Source organism: Scyliorhinus torazame, chromosome 15 (assembly GCF_047496885.1).
Source record: "Scyliorhinus torazame isolate Kashiwa2021f chromosome 15, sScyTor2.1, whole genome shotgun sequence".
Lineage (NCBI taxonomy): Eukaryota > Metazoa > Chordata > Chondrichthyes > Carcharhiniformes > Scyliorhinidae > Scyliorhinus > Scyliorhinus torazame.
The window spans coordinates 12,280,504-12,293,147 of NC_092721.1; the positions used below are offsets into that span (position 1 = coordinate 12,280,504).

General features: G+C 49.1%; 1 protein-coding gene and 1 non-coding gene across 8 annotated transcripts in view; both read right to left on the minus strand.

The window, feature by feature from the left end:
- Positions 1-12,644, minus strand: part of mbnl2 (muscleblind-like splicing regulator 2) — a 120,016-nt gene that overhangs the window by 41,093 nt on the left and 66,279 nt on the right. For all 7 annotated transcript variants that reach the window (XM_072476109.1, XM_072476110.1, XM_072476108.1 and 4 more), the window contains 2 exons: positions 10,225-10,389; positions 1,371-1,574 (listed from right to left, as the gene is read on the minus strand). In XM_072476109.1, coding sequence (XP_072332210.1) covers positions 1,371-1,574; positions 10,225-10,389 — 369 coding nt within the window. The remainder of the gene's footprint in view (positions 1-1,370; positions 1,575-10,224; positions 10,390-12,644) is intronic.
- trnal-uaa (transfer RNA leucine (anticodon UAA)) lies at positions 8,628-8,733 on the minus strand. The gene is made up of 2 exons: positions 8,696-8,733; positions 8,628-8,673 (listed from the first exon to the last, which is right to left on the minus strand). It is a non-coding gene; the product is annotated as a tRNA-Leu (tRNA).

The following is a 12,644-nucleotide window of genomic DNA, read 5'->3' on the forward strand; positions in this document are numbered from 1 at the left end:
AATAGAGGGATACGGACCCAGGAAGTGTAGAAGATTGTAGTTTAGTCGGGCAGCATGGTCGGCACGGGCTTAGGAGGGCCGAAGGGCCTGTTCCTGTGCTGTACATTTCTTTGTTCTTTTGTTCTTGGCCATACCGGTCTTCAACGTCTCGGCAGATTGTCCCATCAGTTTGAAACCGTGTTTGACTCACCTTTTTAGATCTTCAGCTCGTCTCACATACTTAACTGAGATGACATCAGTTTAACTCCCCTTAGGAAAAGAAAATCTCTTTACAGCCTGGCTATTAAATCCACCACTCGTTCCTTAGTGAAAAGATTTTAGCAAATCTGAACTCTTGGCCTGTTGTTCTCTCCTCAAATCTCAATGGTCTGTAAAGTGACTCTCCTTCTAAACTTGCCAGCTTCAATGAAGAGCCCGTACAAAATGTTAACATACGTTTCAGAAGTTAGCTGACTTTATAACAACTGTAGCATAATTTGTAAATATAAACCCCACTATCAATGAACATGGATACAAGGACAAAAGCAAGATGCACCGAAAGTCACACAGGCAAATCCCGTTTTCACAGAATGGGTTGGGGCCAAGTTCATGCTACAAAAAAGGATTTTCCTTAAAACTAGTATTTTTCATCCTGGAAGGATCAGCAGCCACCAGCCTCTCACTCTGGTACATGGATGGGGACAAATTTGTCAATTATAATCTAGCTAGGCGAGACGGTGGTGCAGTGGTTAGCACTGCTGCCTCATGCCGTCGCGGACCCGGTTTCGATCCCGACTTTGGGTCACTGTCCGTGTGCGATTTGCACATTCTCCCTGTGGGCCTCACCCCCACAATGCAAAAAGATGTGCAGGGTAGGTGAATTGGCCATGCTAAAATTGCCCTTAATTGGAAAAAATAATTGGGTACTCTAAATTTAAATTTAAAAATTATAATCTAGCTGGGGGAACACGAGGCTGGGAAATTAACGGATCTCCATCTCTCCACAAACGATTAAAAAAAAAGTACCTGTAACGAAGAAAGGGGAAGTCGGATCTCAGGACAAGACCAAGAGTCAATGTCACTGATTGCAGCGGCTGCGTCCGCTGGACCTGCTGCCTCCTCGGGCCTGGAATAACCATCTCCCCAAGAGTCGCACTGCCGAGAGCCACTCTCTCTGCTTGTCTCCACAACTTATTGAACAGAGAAGTGCCGTGTTCAAATGATTTCATGTGGTTGAGGGGAGCAGACTGTGCCAACTATTATTTTGCAACCCAATCACGGTCATTCCACAAAACCCACATTTTTGATTAAACGGTACTCTGTAAAAATGGGATTTGCCTGTACTACATTTACATTGCGCCAATTTAGTTCCGCATCAGCAATAGTTTTACCTCTAATCGGTCTGTCCTCATGTTCTTCGGCATATTTCCTGATCCAGCAAGTGAAATGGGAGGACTTCCAGGGACAAGGACAGGGCCACTAGAGAGAACTTCTGTTGGAACTAATCCAACACTGTGAGGCATGGGTGCCAGAAAAGGACTAAAACTAAAAGCATGATGATTTACTCCTGCGCCATGATTCATCGGAAACGTGGCCTATGGAGAGAGAAAAGACAAATACATTTGGACAAAATAAAGTTAAATGGATTAAGTAGCACAGAAAATTACATTTTCCCCAACTAACCAAGTAGGATCAGCATCTGTTTTAGAATATGGTTTAGCGTTTGAGAAATTCCAAGGGAAGAGAGATTTTGTTTCTACAGGGGGTTTTGCCAATTGAGAAAAGAAACAATAAAAACTGCATAAACCAGACAATGGTGACTTTGTCTTTTCAGCATTTTCAATATTTAAAAAATTAATGAAGACAATTAAATGTAATGGAAAATACAACAGGGCACCGTCAAGATCAAGCCGTATAGCATCAACTGATTCCAGCGGGATGCTAATGAGGATGGAGAAATGCATGGGTAGTATTAACAATTCTGGACAGACCCAAGGTGATTTGCCTCTGTTTTGCACTGAAAAATACAGATTTCCCCAAACATAAAAAGCACAGCTAAGATTCTGGTGGTCCACAGAGAACAAAGGACATCAACTTTCGCAGTCGCTGAATGTGGCAAAAAAACAATAGACGTATTTGCACATTTATATACTTAGACATAGACATAGAATTTACAGTGCAGAAGGAGGCCATTCGGCCCATCGAGTCTGCACCGGCTCTTGGAAAGAGCACCCTACCCAAGGTCAACACCTTCACCCTATCCCCACAACCTAGTAACCCCATCCAACATTAAGGGCAATTTTGGACACTAAGGGCAATTTATCATGGCCAATCCACCTAACCTGCACATCTTTGGACTGTGGGAGGAAACCGGAGCACCCGGAGGAAACCCACGCACACACGGGGAGGATGTGCAGACTCCGCACAGACAGTGACCCAAGCCAGAATCGAACCTCGGACCCTGGAGCTGTGAAGCAATTGTGCTATCCACAATGCAGTCTCACGTGCTGCCTCACGTACTGTTCAATACCAAACAGCAATGTGAATACAAATTGAATATAATCATAAACGTATTTTCAAAACTGCATACAAAAGGACATGCTGTACAGCTATTACCAGAGCACAATCATGGTTGTAGTGTGAAATTATTCATTCAAATAATAATAATAATAATAAAAATCGCTTATTGTCACAAGCAGGCTTCAATGAAGTTACTGTGAAAAGCCTAGTCGTCACATTCCGGCGCCTGTTCGGGGAGGCTGGTACGGGAATTCAACCGCGCTGCTGGCCTTGTTCTGCATCACAAGCCAGCTGTTTAGCCCCATGTGCTAAACCAGCTCCTAATGTAAATCTATTTGGCAGTTCGCACACTTTCCAAAGAAAATACATTTAAAAGGACTTTTTACTTTTGTCAGCCAAATGTTCTAATGTATCCCAGCCATCACCTTAAACGTCCACTCTCTCCACCACCGATGCACAGTGGCATCAGTGTATACCATCTCCAAGATGTAGTGCAGCAACTCATCAAGGCTCTGTCAACAGCACCTATCAAACTGATGACCTCAACCACCAAGAAAGACAAGGATGGCAAATGCATGGGAGTTCCCCTCCAATGCAGACAGTACCCAGACTTGGAAACACATCATTATTCCTTCATCGCAGCTGGTCAAAATCTTGAAGCTGGCAAACTTGTCTGACTGGGCCCCTGCACAGCAAGAGAGTGCGGAAGAAGAGGAGCTAGCCGGACTCCAAAACGGAGCAAAGTCGGAGACCTGAGCACTCAGGAGAAGAGGCCGCAAGGGACCGGACCGGTAAGCTGTGGCCCGGGGGAGGAAAGGTGTACGAGGGGAGTCGGGGCCGGAGACCTGGAAGCGGCCGGAGAGAGTCGCACTCACAACCCCCCCCCCGGAGCTAGCGCATCGGAGCGCTGGCCTGCAAGCCAGCCCGACCGAGCCAACCCCCCACCCGCTCAGCAGAACGTGGGCGGCTGAGGAGAAGCGGCACAGCCCTTCCCGTACCAGCCTCCCCGAACAGGCGCCGGAATGTGGCGACTAGGGGCTTTTCACAGTAACTTCATTGAAGCCTACTCGTGACAATAAGCGATTTTCATTCATTTCATTTTCATTCATTCCATTCCATTTCATTCACAGGAGCGGGGACCAAGCCACCCCTCCCAACGTGTGGCAGCAGGGCACGAGGCAACAACGCGGGGCAGCGAAACACGGGGCAGGAGGAGCGGCGGCCCGAGCCAAAGCGGAGACCGAGCCAGCAACGAGGTCCGACCCCCCTCTCCCGGCGGCAACCACCACGAGGCAGGCTGCGGAACAAAAGGGGACTCCCGGCCCGAAGAGAAGCCTTTCTCTCTCTCTCTCTGGTCCCTGGGTGAGTGAGGAGGAGAAAAGGAAAACAAGAACTTCCTCTTTTTGGGGGTGGGCGGGGAGAAGAGGAAGGAAAAAAAAAAAAAAAAAAAAAACTTGAAAAGAAAACTGTTAAAGGGACAGAAAATTCCCCCTCTCTTTCCACGTTTTTCAAAAATAAAGCCAAACTTACTTGAAAAGAGTCTTTTTAGAAGGGAAGGGAGAAAAAAAAAAGAAAGGGGGGAAAAAAAGGAGGGGGAAAAAAAAGGGGGGGGGAAAAGAGAAAAGGGGGAAAAAATGCCAGAAGCGAGCCAAAGCAGAGGGAGAAAGGGCACCAAAAGCAAACGGCGCAATACGCAAGCCCCTCAGACGAGCTAATCGGCGCAAAGCGGCAGGATGGAAGCCTCGCCGCGACAAAAAGAACTGGGCAGACAGGAGCATTTTCCCCCTGGGCCAGAGGGGAACTGGAAGGCCGCCTTTGCCGAGGCGCTGAGAGGTAACACCAGCAGGAAAGCAAGGCAGGGACCAAAGCAGACATAGAGGTCGCAGTACAGGCAGCAATAGCCAAGGCCCTGGCGGAGGTGCAGCTCGCCCTGGGGAGAGCAGAGAAGAAACTGGAAGCCCAAGAGGAGAAACTGGAAACCCAAGAAGCGACCATTAAGGAGCTGGAAAAAGCTGCGACTGACATGAGCGACTGGATCACGGCCCTGGAAAAACAGGTGGCGAGACTGGGCACAACGCAGGGGAGCCTGAAGGGCAGATGGACAACCAGGAAAACCGCTCAACTCGACAAAATGTCAGGATAGTGGGCCTACCAGAGGGGATCGAGGGTAGAAACCCCATGGCCTACGTGGCCGAGATGCTGGGCAACTTAGTGGGGAGGGAAACTTTCCCCAACCCACCAGAAATGGGCAGAGCACACCGGTCGCTGCGCCCGAAGCCCAGGGCGGGGGAACACCCGAGGGCAGTTATAGCTAAACTGCACCGGTACAAAGAGAGGGAAACAATCCTGCGCTGGGCCACGCAAAACAGAACTTGCAAATGGGAAGGACACTTCATTAGAGTGTACGAGGACATTGGGGCAGACCTTGCCAGGAGACGGGCCGAATACAATAGAGCGAAAGCGGCCCTTCACAAGAACAATGTGCGCTTTGGTACGCTGTACCCAGCGAAACTCTGGGTCACATACCAAGAGAGAGAGTATTTCTTTACAGCCCTCGCCGACGCAAACAAGTTTATCGAGGAACACGGGCTGGAAAACCAACAGCGAGGGTAGAAATACGGGGCCCCTGGCAAGGGGCAAAACATGCCGAGAGAGGGGGGGGGGGGGGGGGGGGGGGGGTCACCCCCCTGAACAAAAAGCAAACCGCTACCCAACGAGCCGCCACAGGTGGGAAACCAGGCCCCAGCATGAGGGTACATACAAAAAAGCAGGGCCGCAGCGCGCCCCCAACAGGGGGGACAACACTCAACAGAGGCAGAGAGCAAACGGGGATAGGAGCAGGGTAAAGAGGGACAAAGGAGGGATATACGGGAGAGGGGGAGGAAAGGGAGGGACCAGCTGATCAGCAAATGGCCAATGTTTAGGGCGACAAAGACGGTTACGGACCCAGGGGAACGGTACGTCAAGGTTAGCGGGTCCCTGGATGTGGCACCGGTAGTACTAGTTAACGTGTACGCGCCCAACTGGGACGACACGAGCTTCATTAAGAAGACCATGGCAGAAATCCCTGACATAGCGACGCACCGGCTACTCATGGGGGGAAACTTCAACTGTGTACAGGATCCAACGACTGACAGATCAAACCCCAAGACGGGGAAAACCTCAAACATGGCAAGGGAACTCGATCACTTTATGGAACAGATGGGAGCGGTGGACCCCTGGAGGTTCACCCACTCCAGGGAGAAGGAGTTTTCCTTCTTCTCCCCAGTACACGTATACACCAGAATTGACTTCTTTGTGGTGGGGAAAACAGTGCTTCCGGGGATAGACAAAGTGGAATACTCCGCAACTGTGATATCAGACCACGCTCCACACTACATGGACGTGAGGCTGGAGACTGGCAGGGCCCAACGCCCCACATGGAGGTTGGACGTTGCCCTACTAGCTGACAAGGCCTTCAACGAAAATATCGCGGGCCATAGCAGAGTACACGGAGAACAATCAGAACGGGGAGGTCGCACCCTCCACGTTCTGGGAAGCTCTAAAGGCCGTACTAAGAGGGGAAACCATCGCTTTCAAAGTGTGAAGAGATAGGAAGGAAAGGGCGCTACGCAGCTACTGGTCGACTCCATACTGGAGGTAGACCATAAATACTCCGAGGGCCCGACCGTAGAGCTCCTGGCGGAGAGGAAAGAGTTACAAAGGAACTTTGATCTGCTCTCCACCAGGAAAGCAGTGCTTCAACTCCGCCAAGCACGTGGGACCCTATATGAACACGGAGACAAAGCCAGCCGCCTGCTGGCACACCAGCTGAGAAAGCAGGCAGCCACCAGAGAAATTGCACAAATCAGGGATACTAGAGGCACATAAGAAACAGCCAAAAAAGATCAACAAAGCCTTCAGGGCCTTTTACCAAGGGCTGTACACCTCAGAGTCCCCAATGGGGGTGTCCGGGATGAAACGGTTCCTTGATGGACTGGACATACCAGTCGTGGGGGAGGGCAGAAAACGGGGCCTGGAAGCACCACTAGCACTGGGAGAGACCATGGACAGCATTAGCTCCATGCAGACGGGGAAGGTCGCAGAGGACCAGATGGGCTTTGTCAAAGGTAGACAGCTTACCTCCAACATTAGGCGCCTGCTGAACGTGATAATGACCCCATCCGGGGAGTGAACACCAGAGGTGATCGTCTCCCCAGAAGCAGAAAAGGCCTTCGACAGAGTCGAATGGAAATACCTCAGAGGTACTGGGGTGGTTCGGGTTTGGAACAGGATTCACCTCCTGCCTACACAACATTCCCATGGCGAGCGTACGGACAAATAACACCAACTCCCGATACTTCCAGCTGCACAGGGACACCAGACAAGGATGCCCACTGTCCCCGCTGCTGTTCGCCCTAGCGATCGAGCCATTAGCAATTGCGCTCAGAGCGGCAAAAAGCTGGAGGGGGTTCCAAAGGGGTGGCAGAGAGCAGAGTCTCACTCTATGCAGATGACCTGCTCCTCTACATTTCGGACCCACAAAGCAGCATGGACGGAATCGTCGCGCTCCTGAGTTTGGCGCCTTCTCGGACTACAAACTCAACATGAGCAAAAGCAAGATCTTCCCAATACACCCACAAGTAGGTGGGGCAGCACTAGCGGGACTGCCGTTTAAACAAGCCTGACACAAATTACTGGACACAAGCATATTAAAGAAAGGAAACTGTAGCGACATGTATGACCGACTGGTAGAAGGGGCAGACACCGTACTGAACGCAACAAAATGGGAGGAGGACCTGGGATCGAAATAGGGTGGGGACTCTGGAGCAAAACTCTGCATAGGGTCAACTCCACCTCCACGTGCGCAAGGCTCAGCCTGATGCAACTAAGTGGCACTTAACAAGAACTCGTATGAGTAGGTTCTTCCCAGAGGTGGAGGATAGATGGGAACGGTGCCAAGGAGGCCCGGCCAACCACGGCCACATGTTCTGGTCTTGCCCCAGACTTGTGGAGTACTGGTCTGCCTTCTTTGAGGCAATGTCCAAAGTGGCAGGGGTGAGGGTGGAGCCATGCCAGAAAGTGGCGGTCTTCGGGGTTTTAGACCAGCCAGATCTATTCCTGGGGAGGAGGGCGGACGCCCTTGCCTTTGCCTCCCTGATCATCCGCCGTAGAATCCTGTTCGGCTGGCGGTCAGCAGCACCACCCAAAGCTGCAGACTGGCTGTCCGACCTCTCGGAATTTCTCCAAATGGAGAAAATCAAATTCGCCATCAGAGGGTCAGACTACGGCTTCCACAGAACGCGGGAGCCATTCGCCCAATTGTTCCGGGATTTGTATGTGGCCAACAAACAAGCAGAAGAATAGCCAGGCAGCCAAGAACCAGGGGAAAGCAGCCAAAGCATGAGAGGGTGAGACAGCTCAATCTAAGAGGAAGGAAAGGCGAACCGCAGGGGGTCGGGGCGAGAGGAGGGAAGAGACAGGGAACAATAGAGGCGAGCCAGGGAGGCAGGGAAACGTTAGCTAACTTGACATCCACAGGAACAGCGAAAAAGGAGAATACAGGTGGAGGACGGGAGGGGCGGCTGAAACGGCAGTGTGTACGAGAAGACAACGGCGGCGAAATCCATCCGGGAGAAGCAAGGGGCAACACCAAACCAGAGCCATTCGAGGATTGCCCTCCGGAATGGTCTCTCCGGCACAAACAGATGCCTACTTATACATGTATATATCATATCCTGTGTACATAACGGCAAATATCAAAAATCCAATTAAAAACATTTATTAAAAAAATAAATCTTGAAGCTCTTTTCCTAACAGCACTGTGGGTGTACCTACACCACATGGACTGCAGCGGTTCAGAAAGTAGCTTCCCCGCCACCTTCCCGAGCGCAACATGGGGTGGACAATAAATGCTGGCCTTGCCAGTGGCACCCACATCCCAGGAACGAGTAAATTCCTGTCAAGTCAGTGACATGAATTCTCCCTCTGTGTACCCAAACAGGCGCCGGAATGTGGTGACTAGGGGCTTTACACCGTAACTTCATTGCAGTGTTAATGTAAGCCTACCTGTGACAATAAAGATTATTATTATTTAACAGCAGGTTGACATTATACTAAAGTGATCTTAAGAAAACCCAAAGGAGGGATGTCAGGAGTGGGATTTGAACCCACGGCCCTAGGAAGGGACCAGAAATCATCAAGTCCTCAATGTCTGCTTAGGTCTGGCGTCTTAGACCACTCAGCCATCCTGACAACTTAGAAAAACCCAAAGGAGGGCAGCACGGTGACGCAGTGGGTTAGCCCTGCAGCCTCACACGCCGAAGTCCCAGTTTCGATTCCGGCTCTGGGTCAATGTCCGTGTGAAGTTTGCACATTCTCCCCGTGTTTGTGTGGGTTTCGCCCCCACAACCCAAAGATGTGCAGGCTAGGTGGATTGACCTCGCTAAATTGCCCCTTAATTGAAAAAAATGTATTGGGTACTCTAAATTCATTAAAAAAAGAAAACCCGTAGGAGGGCGCTGGAGGAGGTTTGCATTGGCGGGGGGGCAACAAATTTCGATATCTGCAGGTGCGGGACTTTCTGCATAGACAGGAACCAGCCTTCCCACTCCTGCCGCTAAGGGGGATTCAGGATAGGGTGGTCTCTAGAGGGTGGATAGGAGAGGGTAGCGTTTCGGGCATATATAAGGAGCTTATGGGATCGGAGGAGACGCAGACCGAGGAGCTGAAGCGAAAGTGGGAGGAGGAGCTGGGGGGAGAGATAGAGGAGGGCCTTTGGGCGGACGCGTTGAGAAGAGTCAACACGACTGCAACATGTGCCAGGCTCCAGCCTGATTCAATTCAAGGTCGTGCACCTGGCTCACATGACAGTGGCTCGGATGAGCAGATTCTTTGGGGTGGAGGATAGGTGCGCAAAATGTGCGGGAGGTCCAGCGGCCCACGTCCACATGTTCTGGGCAAGTCCAAAGCTGGGGGGATTTTGGCAAGGGTTTGCTGATGTCATGTCCAAGGTATTAAATATAAGAGTGGCATTGAGTCCAGAGGTGGCGATTTTCGGGGTGTCGCAGGATCCCGGAATTCAGGGGGAGAAAGAGGCAGATGTTCTGGCCTTTGCTTCCCTGGTAGCCCGGAGGCGGATATTACTAGCATGGAGGGATTCGAAGCCCCTGAAGTCGGAGACCTGGCTATCGGAGACATGGCTGGCTTTCTCTGCCTGGAGAAAATTAAATTTGCCATGAGAGGGTCATTGTTAGGGTTCGCCCGGAGGTGGCAACCATTTATCGACTTCTTCTCAGAGAATTAGCCGCCAGCAGAAAGGGGTGGGGGGGGGGGGGGGGAGGTTAGCGTAGATTAGGGGGTTAAGTAATGGTGGGACCTGTGGGGAAGGGAGTCGGTATTTGCACTATGTTTATATTTTTATGTACATTGTTCATATTGCTGCTGTGTTGGGGGTGGGGGTGGGGGGGGGGGGTGGGGGAAACAAATACGAGGTTTAAAAGCAAGCTTTCTTTCTTCCCTCCATAATGTCCTCCCTCAACTGTGAGTGGGAGGAGAAGCTGCTCCCAGACCTTCACAAATACAACACGGAGCACTTTTGGGATAGTTCTCTGCATTTTTACCCTTGTACATTGAGAAGTCACTTTGTCTTCACTTAGTGCATTGGAAAACGAGGAACTAAACAAGGGTTTTTTTGGACATGGTCGGGGAAGAGGGAAAACAGCTTTTAAGTAAATATATACTTACAACTGGCTGAATTTGAGCACCTGGCATCATAAACTGCATCTGCTGTGCCAGCATAGCTGCAGTTGTTTTTTGTTGTATAAGATTGTTGCGTCCATTGATTTCTAACTGCGTTTTTAAATGCATTGGTGGATGAAGATATTTGCAGTTTTCTCTGGTGCAACGCCCCTGTGATATGGGAGACATTTTAGAGGAGGATTAGAAACATTTATAATATTACAATTTGGCAGATGTATAACAGATGTACAAATTTGATAACTGTACCTCTCCTATCCCCAACCCAAACTCCTCCTCCCCAGAGTGGTTGCAAATATTCATCTAATAACGTGAAACAATACCACCAATGACAAAAAGGTCAGCAACTTAACCAAAGCACCTGCCCAGATTTCAAACTTACCGTCACCCTGTCTGTAATTTGAGTTGATGTCTGATTCATCATAAAACCAGGCAAGGGCCCAGTAACCAATTTCAATTGAGAGAAATCTTGCCCCACACAGCCTGCGTAAAATAGTTTATAAAGCATAATATTCAGAAAGGAATTGCATGGAGTTAGTAACCCTACTGAAATGTTTTCTATGGAAAATAAACGGACGATAGTCTTGAGCACACAATTTTGCAGATTTCTGCACCTGGCTTTGACAACAACTGTATCTGTCCACAGTTCTTGCCATTTCCTATTTTCTCACGCAAGGACATGGTTATTTTTTGCAAGTACTCGAGTGACTTTGCATGTTGGTTTGTAAACTCTTGCTTAGATAGCGAGCGCTCTGTCTTAGTGAAGCCCAATCTATAGAAACATAGAAAATAGGTGCAGAAGCAGGCCATTTGGCCCTTCGAGCCTGCACCACCATTCAATAGGATCATGGCCGATCATGCAAATTCAGTATCCCACTCTCGCTTTCTCTCCATACCCACTGATCCCTTTAGCCACACCCAGCTCCCTCTTGAATATATCCATAAACTTTACATATTAAAATTGTGTTAAATGTCTTATTGTCACAATGAGGGATTTTTTTCTAATTTGATCTATGAGACTTATGATATAAGCAGGTTTAACATTTTTTAACGTCTCAAGTATCCAGTATCCTCTGTTACCTTCACAGAAAGAGCTGAACAATTCTGCAACTGTACGTCCAACAGAGCTGGTGCATCAGCTTTGTTAATCATGGTTATGGCACAGGTATAGAAACCAGCACAGCGGTTAGCACTGTTGCTTCACAGCGCCAGCGACCTGGGTTTGATTCCCGGCTTGGATCACTGTCTGTTCGGAGTCTACAGATTCTCTCCATGTCTGCGTGGGTTTCCTCCGGGTGCTCTGGTTTCCTCCCAAAGTCCCGAAAGATGTGCTGTTAGGTGAATTTGACATTCTGAATTCTCCCTCTGTGTACCCGAACAGGCGCCGGAGTGTGGCGACTAGGGGATTTTCGCAGTAACTTCATTGCAGTGTTAATGTAAGCCTACGTGTGACATTAACAAAGATGTCACATTGTGAAATGGAATTCAACAATTTGTGGGCTAGCATTGGAAAAGTGAGCACAGAGATTTCTGAACTATGTTGGAGAAATACATGTGGCTCACCTTCATGAAATGAAACCTGCAACCGTTACATGTACTGTCCTAAAACCTTCATTACCCTCAGAGCAATAGGGATGGGCCATACATATTGCTGTACCAAGAATAAATTAAGAAATCTACCAGTAATCATTCACACAATAAGAATTGGCACATTATAACATCCTTCCTATGCAGAACCAAGTTCAAGAATATGCAGCTATACTGGCCAACCTCTGTGCCTACATAAGAACATAGGAAATAGGGGAAGGAGTAGGTAATTTGGTCCCGAGACTGCTCTGCAATTCATTAGGATCATGGCTAATTTTTCACCTGAACTCTACCTCCTGCATTATTCACATATTTCCCAAGTATCAAAAAAATCGAATGACTTGTGTCTCAAACATACTTAACGCCAGTGCCCAGATTCACAACACTTTGTGACAAGAAATTTCTTCTCATCTCGGTCCTAATTAGCCGACCCCTTATTCAGAGTCTGTGATCACCCCTGTTCTAGAATCCCCTGGCAGGGGGAACACCCAGCCAGCATTCACCCAGTCAACCCACTTTATCATTTTGGATGTTTCAATGCGATCACCTCGAGGATAATCCTCTTATCTCAGAAATCTGTTTGACGTACCCTCATTGCACTCACCCCAAGGAAAGTATGATCTTTCTGCCTAAGGAAGAGCAAACCAGTAATGCTGGTTTGGTCTCACCAAAGGCACCTTTACAACTGGAGAAAGGCATCTTTATTCCTGTACTCCAATGCCTTTATCATAAAGGCTAATATACTACTTGCTTTCTGAATTTCTTGCTGTGCCTGCATGTTAACTTTCTGGGAACTGGGGTACACAAAGTCAGTGCAGACC